General features: G+C 37.7%; 1 protein-coding gene across 6 annotated transcripts in view; it reads left to right on the top strand.

The window, feature by feature from the left end:
* Positions 1-180: 180 nt before the first annotated feature.
* SCLT1 (sodium channel and clathrin linker 1) overlaps positions 181-14711 on the top strand; it is a 43301-nt gene continuing 28770 nt past the window's right edge. For all 6 annotated transcript variants that reach the window (XR_013928589.1, XR_013928590.1, XM_080390147.1 and 3 more), the window contains exons 1-9: positions 181-321; positions 3413-3480; positions 4197-4249; positions 5125-5194; positions 6253-6308; positions 6671-6803; positions 7633-7755; positions 10878-10943; positions 13517-13587. Coding sequence is in view for 4 of the 6 variants with exons in the window: in XM_080390147.1 (XP_080246273.1) it covers positions 288-321; positions 3413-3480; positions 4197-4249; positions 5125-5194; positions 6253-6308; positions 6671-6803; positions 7633-7755; positions 10878-10943; positions 13517-13587 (674 nt within the window). In the remaining 2 variants the exon portion in view is untranslated. The remainder of the gene's footprint in view (positions 322-3412; positions 3481-4196; positions 4250-5124; positions 5195-6252; positions 6309-6670; positions 6804-7632; positions 7756-10877; positions 10944-13516; positions 13588-14711) is intronic.

Genomic DNA, 14711 nt, shown 5'->3' with positions numbered 1-14711 from the left:
GCCGAGCTGAGGGGAAGGGGAGGGTGCGATTACAGTCCCCACCCAGCCGCGGCTTTACTTAACAGAGGAAGTGCGAGCTGCTGGGTGAGGGGCTCGTGTTCCTGGCATCTGGAAGTTCCCGCCTCCGTCTCGTTCCCGAACGGTCTCGTCTTCCCTCGCCAGGCGGGCCCCGCTGGGCGCCGGGGGCGGTGAGCGGCTGCGATAGGCAGATTTTCCTCGGCTTCTTGTAGACTTTCCTTGAGGGGGAACTCGCGGCAGCGGTGGTGGTGAAGCTCTTCGCTAGAAATATGGCCACGGAGCCCGGCGGTGGGGGAGAGCCAGGTGAGGGCTGTGCTGGGTCGGCTCCCTGGGCTGCCCGCCCGCCGCCGGTGCTGGCCCGGCGCCGTCTGAGGGACGGGGCTGAGGAGCCCGGGCCTGGGTGCTCCTCTCGGGGCTGGGGCGGGTTTGGACTGAGGGTAGAAACCCTTTAGCTTATGGTTGTAGCGATTAAGATTTTTTTTCGGCGGCTGTTGCAGTGTTTGGTATAGTAACAGCATCAAAACTATTTTTTAGTTAACTGAAGCCTAATAATTAAAAGCTGCTAATTGAGGGTAATGGCCAGAAACATCGGTATTTCTTTGTGGCAGTGGTTCTTCTCTGATTATAGATGCTGCTGTGTTTCCTATGTTCTGCTTAGACCTGAAAGGCAGAAAAAGCCTGTTGCTCATGAAATTGCTTTACAGACTAAAATCAATTTTTCTATTTATGTGCTATTTTTTACAATTTTGATAATTTTAGTGTAAGCCTAATACGACTGAATCAGAGTACACTTTAATTACTTAGATGCAGAATGCTGGCAAAAATTGCTTCTGCACAGTTTGTATTCCTATAAATAGGGAATAGGTTGATGTGTTGGTGCAAGAGCTGTGCCTGGCGCTGGTAAGTGTTGTGGGAAAACTTGATAGCACAGCAGGAAGTAGGGCACAATCACAGTGCATCAAGTGCTATGGCAAAATATCAATCGGGACAAAGTTTTGTATGACAGCTTTGGGTGGCCAAAGATGAAAGACCAGCTCTTGGTTCCAAGGACCTTAGTAGCTGAAAAGCCTGTGTCTGAGCCAACAGAGGCAATGTGGTTTCAAAAGCCCCTGTCTTTATTGAGCTTTGCATGAGTGTCTGTTATACTATGATATGAACAAATCATGGATTTTCAAATATTGGTATTTTGCTTTTCTATATGTATTTAATTTGGCTAGGTGTGGCTTCTTACTTTATACAATCTTTAGGCTCTAAGTAGAGGTCGGACTAAACTAACTGTGAAGTGATAAGAGTTGCCTTTTCTATCAATGAGTTGAATTCTCTCTTTAAAAAACTGCATACATGCATACATTTTGAAAGGGGCCAGGTGACAAATTTGAAGTCGGCTTGCATGTCAGCTGAGACTTATTTGAGGCCTGCTCTGTCTGATACATGGATTGATGTTTCTCTTGCATCATGAGTGTGAAATTGAAATTCTGAAATGCTGTATGTGTTATACACATAAAAAGAGATTCTTTAAGCACTATTATATTTAATGTAGTAGAATAAATATTTGAGTTAAATATGTAGCTGTTTAAGAAGGTTCTCAGAATGAAATACTTGTCCCTGGCACTGATCGGTTGAGTTTTACCTAAATGCATTTTGAAGTATCGGCAGCGAGTCCTACAAATAATAAATCCGTTCTATTGCATATTTTTGTGATAAGCTACTAAATATTTAGAACTTTTGCCAGAATGGGTTTAATTCCACCATTACCATTGAATGTACCATTGAAGATGAGTACATCTGTAAGGGGTGTTTAAGATTGTCCCCTTTTGCACCTATGGCCTTTCATGTTTGTAGACTGCTTTGGCTGGTGAGGGCAGATACTTTCCCCTTCCTGTTCCTTGGCATCCTTTTACTATTACCTCCTTTCTATCCCCTCTTTTTCCTGTATCCTGCTTTAGAATATTAGAACCAGGAAAAGAACCATGGGATGTATATCTAGAAAAATAAACAAGAAGCTGTTTTAAATCAAAATGTATGCATTACCTTCTTATATTCTTGTTACTTTTTCTTTCTCTTCGCCCATTCCAGTTACAAAGGTGTCACTCAGATTCTTATAAAATAAAATAGAGTATTTCAGTTGGAAGGGACCTACAATGACCAACCAGTCCAACTGAATGACCAGTTGAGGGCTGACCAAAGGTTCAAGTATGTTAAGGGCATTGTCTGTATGTCTTTTAAGCAGTGACAAGCCTGGGGCATTGACCATGTCTCTAGGAAGCCTGTTCCAGTGTTTGACCACCCTCTCATTAAAAAAAACCGCATCCTTATGGCCAATCTAAACCTCCAGTGGTGCAGCTTTGAACCATTCCTATGTGTCCTATCGCTGATACCAGGGAGAAGAGATCAGCCCCTCACTCTCCCATTCCCCTCCTCGGGAAGCTGCAGAGAGCAATGAGGTCGCACCTCAGCTGCCTCCTCTCCAAACTAGAAATTCCCAGAGTCCTCAGCCACTCCTCCTAGGACATGCCTCTCAGCCCTGTCACCAGATTTTGTTGCCCTCCTCTGGATGCATTCAAGGACTTTGACATCTTTCTTAAACTGCAGGGCCCAGAGCTGCACACAGTGCTTGAGGTGAGGCTGCGCTGACACTGAATACAGCAGGGTCATCGCCTCTTTTGACTGGCGGGTTACGCTCTGTTTTTGTTAGATCAAAACCACTCCATGAACAAGTGGAAAGAGTGGTTATTTCTCCCTTCCAGCCTTGTGCTGCTGCTTTTGTTTGTAATACAAGTAGTCTCTGAAATTCCAATAGGCAAAGTTAGATAGAGTGATGCCTTAGTTGATGTTCCCAGCTCAGCAGTGTGAAATCTCATTATCCTTTGCTTTTTTTCAGAAAAAGCAGATACTGACAGACTGCATTTTTTCTTTCTTGTTTGGGTTTCTTCTGAATATACTTGAGTGCTCAGATCCATTTATCAGTGAACCTCTCTTGACCTAAGTTTGTTGAAAATGTATTGAGAACTGTAGGTTTGAGTTCCTAATAACAGATTAATTGTCAAACATCCAGCTGACTGAATTGGACACACAATGTGATTTGGTGCACTTAAACCTTGCAAATCATTAAGATGTGTGTTTGTGGGTTTTCTAGGCAGAAACTTCATTTTAGATTTTTATTTTTTAAAAAAAAAGACATATGAAAGACATTGAATTCATTATTATTGCACAGACTTTGTAGGCTTTTTCAATTCCTAATTTCATTAAAATTGTGCTAAATAGAAGAATTTTATGAAGTGCATTGTGTACCTCCAAAGCACAACATGATTAAACGTATTTCTGACTGCTAGTCAGGTTTATGTAAATAATGGCCTATGTCATAACTGTGATTCTCAAACTTTGTATTTTTCAGATCAGAGGCCAAATATGACACATGGACAGCATGAAACAGATGAGATTTCGAGAGCTACTGCTGAGCAGGTAGGTGAACTCATGGATGGATGTAGTAACAAATTTTGTGATGAGGTTTTTGGAACAAATGTCTTTGCATACATAGAGTACAGCCAGCTTCAGTGTGGCCTGGCCTTGCTTTGCGTCCTTCGCAGAACTCTAGAATTGCATAATGTTTTTCCAAGGAGCAACAGCAGAATGAAATTGTCATAATGGTGAATTGTGGTATTTTTGGTACACCTTCAAAAGCTTATCATGTGCAGGGGAACACATCCCTGAAAGAATACTAGATTTCTTCTACTTTATTATCCTTTTTCACTTTTTTAGACTAATCTTACTCTAAGAGATTGGTCTTGTGTTCACATAACTTTTTGTGACGGGTACCATAAGCCTGTCTGAAAGCCTTTGCAGAAGCTAGGGCATTGGTACTTCCTTGATGCTGAGATGTACTGAAATGAGCTTAGCACTTAGACAAACTTATGATTGTTCTTTTAAGATTGAGATGGTTCCCCATCGGATGCAATTATGGTTTATATCAGAGCATCTCGGGGGGGGAGGGGGGGGCGGGCGGTGTAGATACTTTTTTTTTTTAAATTGGGCCAGCACTCGAGGGTTTTTGAATGTGAATCTGAAAGTGATCATGTGGGATGTTGTGTGTGATTACAGAACAGACAGAACAACAGGTAATGATCTAAAACTATATGCATTCACATGCAAATACTAATATGTAAAGTATACCATTACAGAAAAAGACTGCTGGTGGTGACGGTATATCAGGATCCAGGATGATGGACCGAAGGTAACTGATTCCAAGTGATAAGTAGAAATACTACAAACTATCTGAAACAAATCATCTTGCACTTTTTGAAGTGTGAATATCCAGGTAAACCTGGTCCTATGTACACGTGCTTACAGCTCTGAGAACTTGCAAGTAGAGGAATGGAGTCTCTAAAAGTGTTCCTGTAGCAGTTGGTTTTAGATACTATTCTGTTTATTCAGTGAATTACATACATGACTCTTCTTCCTCAATCTGTAAAATAAAGGATGAGAGATGAATGGAGGAATTATCTGGTGTAAATTTTAAGGTAATAAAAGTGCAGGTAAGATTGCAGTGATACAGGTAACACAGGTAACAACTGTCTGTTGAGGTCAGGTGATGTTTTTAAAATCACTTATTTGACAATCTATAACTGGCAGTTGCCTATTAATAAATTGTTTAATAATCTTTGTCACTCCCTGTTATGAAAATAACCTATATTTTCTTGTTAGCTTTTAAGGCATTATCACTCTAGACTAATATAGGACTTTCAGAGAATTACTATCAATTACAAAAATACTAGGAAGGAAGAAGTATATAATTAGAAATACATTATTTTATATTGTCTTACAGGCCAGTTTACAAATAAGCATTCATATATAGAATCCCAAACGATTAAAGACTCGACTTCTCACTGTTTTCACATACAGCAGTCATGTCTCATGTTCTAGTCCTGTTAAACAGGAAATCTACTGTTAGTGACTGTACTTTAGTAATTGGATTTATTCATTTAATTCTGACGAATGTCGATCTCTGAAAGAAACAGTCATTCTGTTCTCCAGATAAGATTTTTTTAATTATCAGAACAATCTTTCAGCATTTACAAAACTTTTTCTAAGCCTGTTTTTCAACTTTAGCTTATCAACTCTAATCACAGAGTATGATAAACACTTGGAAGAAATGAGGGAACAGCTGCAGCTTTATCAGGTATGGATGTTTCTAACATTTCAAGACTATATTCTTAGTATTTTATAGTATTGATATCTAGGCCATTAGTTTTCTCAATGAAGGAAAGTGTGCCTGCGTCATGCTTCACAAACTTGCAGGACTGCAGTCTGCCTCAAGTGGATGAATGGAGAGCTTTCTGTGACCAGATTGGGAGATTGTCCAATTTGCACGGAGTACTGTGAGTTTGGAATAGTTTTGTGAAATGAAACACGCATGGTTTATTTCTCTAGGTGTTCTGATATGGTTGCAGGTATTTTCCTAGGTGACAATCAGGTGAGGCAGCTGTTTCCCTCTTTCCTCACAGCTCTGATCTTGGCTATGCAGTCCAGCTCACTCCTGTAGGTGCAGATAGTCACAGCGTTTTTCATTCTCAATAATTCTTCAGAATCAAATAAGTCTTTAAATGTGTTTTTTCATGCAGGTGGAGGGGGACTGTTCTCCTTTAAATCGCAGAAAAATGAAACCCGTTAGTGCTTCATATGATCATTAAACCTCAAACTTACATGTTTAATAATAAAAACCTGTGGCGTACAGAAAGCAATTTTTACTTGTGATTTACATGCAAATGTTGTACTCTAGTCTTGGTTTGGTGCACCTGATTTGTTTGATCTGTCCCTCATAAAGATTTGGCAAATGCAGTTTTCCAGCTTGGCCAATTTCAGAAGGCAATAGAAGCACTATGGTTTTGTTGCACTGGTTAGTTAACGAACCAGTCTGTCTGACTCATGTAACTGAAGCTTCTCCTCGACTAATTCCGAAACTATTTTCTCAAATGCTTACTGCATAAAAGATGAGTTAACACTGTATCCCTATAATAACTTAATTAAGAATCAATCTGTAAGAGCAATATGAATTCCGAAAAGTTTAATGCTCATAATAACTTCTGAATGCTGAGGTATAACAGGACTTTAATTTAGTGTATTATGCTGCGTTAAATTGCCCATATTTTACAGTATCAGTCAGAATTAAAAGATGAAAGAATTCCCAAAGCTTGTGTCGCTTCAATGAGTGCTTACTCTTGCATGTTTTTGTGTTAGGTACAAATGAGTGATATGAGGCTAAAATTTGAACAAGTCACCAAGGAAAATGAAAGGTAAATAATTACACTGCCCTGTCACTGCTGTTTTTCTTTATTTCTAAACCTTGAAAAGCTTTTTTTCTGGGCCCTTGAAATCTTTTCTATCTACTTAATAGTTGAAGATTTCATAGTCACGAGCTTAATGTTAGTCTTTAAGTGCTTAGTATAGATTACAGTGCCAGCTTTAGATTTAACCATATCTCTAAAGGACCTAGATATTAAACTATTTCAAACTCTTGCATTTATACAATATAACTTAATAGATTTAAATACAAATTCAAAGTAAATAGTATGTACAGATTGAAGGTATGGTATACTTAGTTTTTTAAAAATATCCCTGTTTAATACTTTGCTCAACTTAATCCTTTGAATGTCAGGCTGCATGCAGAGTTGAAAGATGCTTTTGAGAAGCAACTGGAGGCTCTTCCTTTCATGCCTCTGGGAACTGATATTCCTGCAGATGAACGCATAGTGAGAAACCTTCAAGAGCAACTACAACTTACGAATCAAGTATGTGAGATGAACATTTGTACTGTTTTATTTCTGTTGCTGTGCCTTGTTAGATTAAGGGAAGCTGTTTTATTTCTTCATTCAGAATGCATTTGTTCAGAGTTCCTCGAGACTATTTTGAGTCCCTCTTGACTTTCTGTAGCTAAAGAAACACATACTTTCAACTTAAAGACCTGAAGGTACTTCTTTCCTAGGTTCATGTAAGGAGGTTTTAATATTATTTTGTGCCTGTAATTTTTCCTAGTTGACTTGATATTTATGTTGAATTCCTGACCAGGAAATCAATGCAATACTTTGTTCAATTAAAGTTTCTGTAGTAGCTTGTTTTATTAGTCAAAAACGTTGTAATGTGATATGAGGAAGCAAGTATATGTGTGGTATAGAAAATAATATTTAAATCTGAAAAGATAAGCAGATTTGGTTGAGCATATTACAATGATGTATCAATCCTATTGTATATGATTAAGCTAATGTTAGTGACAGCTGAATTTTCGTGTTTGAATATTACATACACTGTAGGCCCACAGTAAATAACTGTAAAAGTTTGAGCTGTAAAAAAAAAAAAAAAAAAAAAAAAAAAAAAAAAAAAAAAAAAAAATCTGGAAAACTTCAAGTTCACTTGTAGGTGGAATTTGGAACTTCTAAGCATCTCTTTTTCTGCATCTGAATTTGTAGTTTTGTCTGTGTGGTTGTAATGTGTGCAGAGAAAAGTAAAGAAAATGGTGTTTCTTCAAAATAAAAGTTAAGACCTCTCTTTTTAGAGAACGAGAGGTGAGGGTACATGTGCTATGATAAACTGTTTTACACAAGCTTTTATGCTGTTTCTTAGGAAAAAGAACAAGCAATAGAGCTCTGGCAGACTGTATTACAAGAGCATGATCGACTCCAGCAGCAGTACCAGGAACGCATGACTGAAACGCAGTTTCATGTGGCAGAAAGGCAAAAACAGAAAGTAATTTTTGTTTATGTTTTTGTTAATTTTGGAATGTCTTTCTATATTATAGAGATGAGATTCTGAGTCTGTGTGTAGTGAAACTGAAGTTGGGGGGGTTCTACCAGTGCTGTTAATTATTTTACATAGTAGTTATCTAAGGTTGAGTAGTCAGGTGTGGTCACTGATTCATCAGATAAATGTACTGTTATAATTAGAAAAGTTTAAAATATATGGACAGGAACCTGAGGAATGCACTGAATTTGAGTCATCTTAGTGCAATACATATGTATGTGTGTACAACACACGTATATAAATAAATGCGTTTGAATTGCATGGTTGGAAATCTTAAGTAGATTTAAGTCTGAAAGAGCTGCTAGAGATTTCTGAATTATAAAGTGGAAGTCTTTCTTGTTTTGTCTTATGTTTTGAATCCTGAATTTTGTGTGTAAGATCACAGTGGGATAGTGGGAAAAGTACTCTCCATTTCCTGTTGTAATTCAGTATAGAGGCATGTATAAACAGATGAAAAGTTCACCAGTGTTCTTCTAATGCTAGTTTGCCTGTTTCTCTTCTGCTGTTTCTGGGGAAGGTCCTTCAGGAAGTCCTAGTTCAGAAAAGCTCTTTGGCTCTGTTGAGCTATATAACGATGCTCAGTGTGTGAAGAACTAATAGAAACTTCATGACTGTGTGCACCTCACTACAGATACTTCTAAGTCCATAAAGATATGTGATGAATTATTTAACATTTCCATTTTCAAGTACACTAGACCTGTGGGCACAGTTAGAGGTCTCGTAGAACAGAATTTTATTTACTGATTTTTGCTCTCTTGTGGTATGAAGTCCACCTCAGCAGTATGCTCTCTTTCAAGAAACAAAAGTATCTGTACAGCTCTTTTGCTCTGTCAAATTTCATAACTATTTCAAGTTATAGTTATGAAGGCTCTTATATATGTGTAATTCCAGCTTTTTACTCGTGTTCCTTCTGTTTGACAATGTAACACAAGAAATAATTGTTACTGGTGATATACACGTAGTAGAACATACAGAATCATTGGTATCTGTTGGAGGGTTTAGGGTGTCATGAAAGGGTGGTTTCAGTTAAGTCACTTAAAGAATCACCATCAAATATATAAACAAAACAGTTTTAATGGGAATTTGTTGGAGTGCAGTTTCCAAAGTTCAATGGCAAGGTTCACTATTACTTACTACATGGGTAAGTTACACACAGAAGCATCAAATTAAAATTAAGCTGGAATGATTTACACAGAGATTAAAGACATAAAAGGGTAAGGGAGACCTTCCCATTGAGTCATAAGGTTGAGAGTGGACCCCCTTGCTTTATTAAAATAGTTTATAGAGTTGGGGCATGGCTAGATCCAACCTTAGTGTGGGACTTGGTCAGCAGTTTAGGTCTAAAGGATATAAGGAATATTCACAGTTTAAGGCTGATCATAGGATTTAGGTGGCACATAATCGTAGACTAATTTATCATTTACAAGGTGAAACAAATAGGATTTACTTATTAAAGTGGCTCAACTATAGATTAAAAATAGTAATACTTACTATGAAGTTACTAAATCAATTCACACATCCAGGAATAGAAGTAGTTCCTCTCAAGCTCAGTGAAATACTCAAATCAAATGCCTTTGCATTTCTCAATGGACAGAGGGTTGAGCCTCAATGCAGGAAAATCAGCCCAGGCAGTGTCATCAGCTTTTGGCGGTGGTCCCCCTAGTACCACAGACTTGGAGTTTGTGAGCTCCGAGAGGTGTCCTACTCAGAGGGGAGGTGATTTCACAGCCCATTTCAGTCCAAGAGGGCCTCACTTACAACCACTGATTATAGGTTCTGAGATGATTGGCTTTAGTCATTGGTAATTTTTTTGTCCTGGCTGTGATCAGAGTCAGTAACAAATAGAACTTTTCCAAAATTCCATTGACAGTGGTACCGTACCACTTGGGAGTCATAATAAAGAGTGTTCCTAGGCTTTTTAGGGATGTTGTGGTCTAGATAAGGAATGCTCCAAGGCTAGCAGGTGGTGGTGTTGCTCAAGTAAGGGTTGTTTCTGGTACAGCCAGTGCAGTTTCCCACCTCAGCTGTGCAAGAGTTGCTAGTACAGTCAAGGGAGGCTTAACCACCCAACTCATTACACTGAGGCTAGGGCCTAACAGGGATTCCTGAGACTGTAAAGTAGCCCAGGGAAGCAGGTGAGGTGCACTGCCACATAGCACTGTCAGATTCCACTTGTCATTGTTACCTAAATTCTTGGTGGTTTTTAATGCCACTGTAACAAGAATGAGGTTGAGCTGCCTTTTAAGCTTAAATGCTACTGGTCTCCCACAGAAAATGGCTTCTCAGTTAAACTCTTGTATTTTAGGTTTTGCTTTTAATGGAGGAGCAGAAAATAGCTATAGGAGGTAAATAGAGCTAGGTAAGGTCAACTAGAATTAGAATTGACAGGATGCAAAGATGAGAGAGGATATCGTTGTAAGGGTTGAACATAGTAAATAAGGGAGTTGTTAGAGTAGGTTTTTGGCATATGCTTGGCCTTGAGACTGTCAGATAAACACAGTGCAATTAGTAGATATTCCAGCCTAGGGACTTGAGTCTTCTCTGTGCTCTAAAGACACTTGGCATGCTGCAGATGATTTCTCTGTGTTATGCTAGTTTTCCTAGGGTGACAAAGTTCATGTTCAGGGACTCAAGAGTTTAATCAAACAATTACTTGTATGGGCACAAGACATCCTGCATGGCAAAGAGCAAATTAAATGTGTCCATACAGGCATTTTCTTGAGGGGTACGCATCTGCTGCTGTGCTTAATAGTAGCATCATAGTCTGTGTCACTCTTTAAAGGCAATACTTATGTATGCTTTCATACTTTGATAGTAAGTGTGTATGAGTTTTGGAAGGAGGCAATTTGTAAAGTGAAATTCAGATACATATTTCAGTAGTAAATCTAATCTTCCAGATTGCTGGGTCAACAGCTAATAGCAATCTAATCAAAATCTACAAAAGCATGCTGAATTTCCTGCAATGTGTATAATTTTTTTAAAAAATGTTTCGTTGACTATGAAACTCTCTAATTATACACTCTTTATGATTACAATGATTATAAGAAGCTCTGAATTCTCTTTTTTAGGATCAACTGACTGGCTTTCAACAGTTGACTCGGCAACTTCATATAGCCAATGAGAAAATAGAGTTGGTAAGTAAAACTTTCTGAACTGTGACCTAGTAAACTTTTATTTTCTTCTGCTAGAGTCTCAAAGTATGAAAGAAAAGCAAAAAGTCCTTTATACATTCTTGTAAAAAATTGTGCCACTCAGATTTGCAAACTTCTCTAGGGACCAGTGAAGAAAAAAGTACTAATAGCTTTTTTTTCCTGAACTGCAAACACCAGGTCAGGGTGGTTTGGAGTTCATATTGTGTGAGCTCTTTCTTCTAGAAGTCAGCGGTAAGCTTACACTCAGAATTTTAGTATGTGGTGAGTGTACTTGAGTCACACACTTAAAGCCATCTTCACAAAAGAAAAACTTTCTTAAATGATGACCTCTTATGTAGGCTAGCTCTGCCACGCATTTATCAATTCGTAGTTTGGCACTGCTGGCTTCTTTGTCATTGAATTTTTCAAGGTTTTTTCTGAGCTCTAATCATCTGCTAGTGCTTCATCCATATCCATAGGTTATAAGACTTCTTATTAGTCTTTAAGCTTTAGCTAGGACATCCAGGATTGACAAACAATTTTAATATCATACAAAAGTCAAGGTGAAGTTTCTGGCTGAGCAGCTGCTTCTCTGAAAGACATGATTCCTGTGTGATCTTTTAAATTTTTTTTAATTTGTTTGTTGGATGCTAGCAGTGCAGAAAGACTCCTAACCTACTCTAGACAGTCCACTTTTTTCTGTCCTCATCACTGGAACTTTATTCCTCACATCTGACCTCCTGTTAAAATATAAGCCTGTTTATTTTGTGTGAAATGTAGATATGAAGGAAATACTCCTACATTATGTCACAGTGCCTCTGTTACTGGAAACTTTTATATTGCTATCTTTTCCCTTTTCCTGCTCTTTCTGTTCTGCTCAAAGCAAGTCTTCACATGTTCTTTGACAATGTTTTTAAGATGTGTAATCATTCTTCTTGCTCACCTTCAAATTCTTTTCAATTGTGCTATCATTCTTGAACTGTGGTGCTGGTAACAGCATAATACTCCAATTGAGCCCTTACCAGTGCTGAGTAGTAGTATATTGCATATTACTACAGAATTGTGTCTTGCAAGCAGTTGTCCTGTTTACTTAGTTAATATTAATAAAAGCAAAATAATGCACTGAGTACAGGTAGTCGGTGATGGTCTCAAGATTAACTGTTCTCTAAGGACAGATACTTTAGTGGAGGGTTTCTGTCTGAAAAGTCTTGAGCACATACAATGATGAGCTTTTAAAGCAGTTTTGCTGAGGATTTGGCTCTGATCTGCCGTTACAAGCAAATCAGTAGTAGGTACCTTAAAACAAACAGAATCACTGAATGCCTAAAAGCATAAAAGTGGAAAGAAATGGTGTGAAGAGGAGACAGTAAAGTGTGTGAACTCTTTGAAAGAGATGAATCAGATGATGTTAAGATAGAGATAATTATTTGTTTGCATTATCCAAAAAATGTTTGGCAAGGTCTGTTAACAATGGCATAAAGTTATGGGCTAAAAAAGCATTGCCTTTTCTTGAACTAACAAACTGAAAAATAGGAAGTAAAGAGGCAGAATAATTAGTCAAGATATTTAATTGTGGCAAAACAGCTGTGCTTCCTAGGTGTGCTCAGGTTAGAGTTGTTCAGCATATTTAGAAATGTTCTGGAAATGAGGTTCAGTACTGAGGCAACAGTGTTAACTACTTATGTTAAACTATTTAAGGTAGTGAAAAGTGAAGTAAATGGCAGAAATTTGTAGAAAGATCTGATTATGTTGAGTATCTGAGTGAATTTTACTTGACATTTCATTGGTATTAATAAAAGCAAAATCATGCACGTGGGCAAGAGGTAGCTTTTGCTTTGGGTACTCTGTGATGGTCTTGAAATTAACTTGCCACTCAGAATAAGTATTTTAGAAGTAGCAAGTGTCTAAAACAATCCTTTAGCAGCAATAAAAAAAGCAAGAAGAATGTTGGCAATTACTGGGGGTAGAGGTGGGTAAGGAATATATTGTGCATAAATCCATAGTACAGTAGCATCTTGAATGCTGCTTGCAGTTGTGGTCATCTCTACTATTTCAATGTAAGGTATATGTAAGATCTAGAAAAGACTAGTAGGGTGACAAAAATATAAAATGATTCTGAAAGGAGAAGACAGTTGAAGGAGAAAGCCATAGTGCTGGAGGTGTCAGTAAAAATGGAGGAGCAATCACTCCATTTTTTTCTTAGACTTAAACAAACTAATTGTTTCCAGCAGTATGTGGTCTACTGTGGTATTCACTGTCACAAGGTATTCTATATACCTAAACTACATGGAAATGCAGATGGTAGATCTGAGATTTACAGTTCTCATCTCAGGAAGTTATTATACTACCAAAATATGGGGAAAGAGGGGGATAATTAGGTAACATCACTATGCACTTGCCTTTGTAAAATTCTCTACATAAACCTTGGCGCTTGGGAGACCAGGCACAATGCTAAATAGACCTTATTAGCTAATGTATGATATTATATTCTGTAGAAATGCCCAATAACAATTTTGAATCTGTAACATTTTCAATACAATAAAGAACATGTTCCTAAATATCTCCTTATTTTGCAGAGCAATCAACAGTTTCTGAAAACTGTAACAGAACAGAACGTGGAACTAGAACAGCTACGAAAACAACTGAGGTATAAACCAGGCAATTTAAAAAAATTATTAAATTTCTTTTCTATAGCTGTTTTGAACCTGCTGCTGTATCATGGGCCTTGTTTGTACTGGAAACTGACTTGATAGTGGTAGTTATGATGGTTTCAGTAAATTAAGTTTGTTAGAAGTGTGTGCATCATAAGTGCTAGGGTAGCATATTTCCATTTAGTTTTATTTGGTTCAGCTGTTTCCTGAAATAGTCAACATTTGCCCTTTAATTTAAAAGAAACAAAGTGTTGGTATCACAGCAAGATTGACTCTGAAGATAGATTTCCATTAGAATACAGTTTGCTCAAAATCCAGTTACATAATAACTCATTAGAAAACTTCCATTCACTGTTTCTCAATAAAAAGCTCTAAACCATAGGCTTTTTGAAAGTTAGAGGTCGGGGAAGTGTTAATTATATTCCTAAAGTATATCAAGGAAAATGAGAAAAATACCTGCAACACAACTTCAGATTATTTGTAGTTACAGCCAAAGTCTGTTCAATGCCAGTTTACTGATCTGTTAACTCTTTTAATTAGTGATGGCTGAGGTCAAACTAAAATTTCATTTCAGTAAACGGTGAATTTGTGAAGTGACAATAAAAAGGAAATGATTATCAATCAGTGACTTTTTCTTTGTATAAGATTACCTGGAGCTTTAAATAAACTTTTTAAAATAAACTTTCAAGTTTAATAAGCTTAAAATTTGTCATGTACTCTAAATTGTGGTCTCATTATTAAATTTTCCTTTGATTTTTAGTTACTGTAATTTCCTTTGATACCGTGATCAAAATATTTAATATGAACTGCTATGATGTTTTAGTTAATACCTTTTGATTTTCAAGAACATCACCCCAACAGTGGTAAAACCATTTCCATTTTTATGTAAACAGTTTAAGATGGCCCTGGCTCTGTGTGTTTGCATGCACATGTGTTCGTGCACTCGGTTTCATATGCAGCTTTTGCAGGTAACGCTGGTATGTAGAAACCTAGGTGGGCTGAGTGCGTACTGATGCTGATTTTTATCCCTCCAAGAAAGAATGGCTGCATAAGACGTTCCCTCTCCTCTGTCACAGACCCATACAAAATATTACATGAAGAGCCATTGATAACTGTTTTA

Source organism: Falco punctatus, assembly GCF_963210335.1.
Source record: "Falco punctatus genome assembly, chromosome: 1".
NCBI classification, from domain to species: Eukaryota; Metazoa; Chordata; class Aves; order Falconiformes; family Falconidae; genus Falco; species Falco punctatus.
Note: the sequence above shows the minus strand (reverse complement) of the source record. Positions and strands in the feature narration are given on the sequence as shown.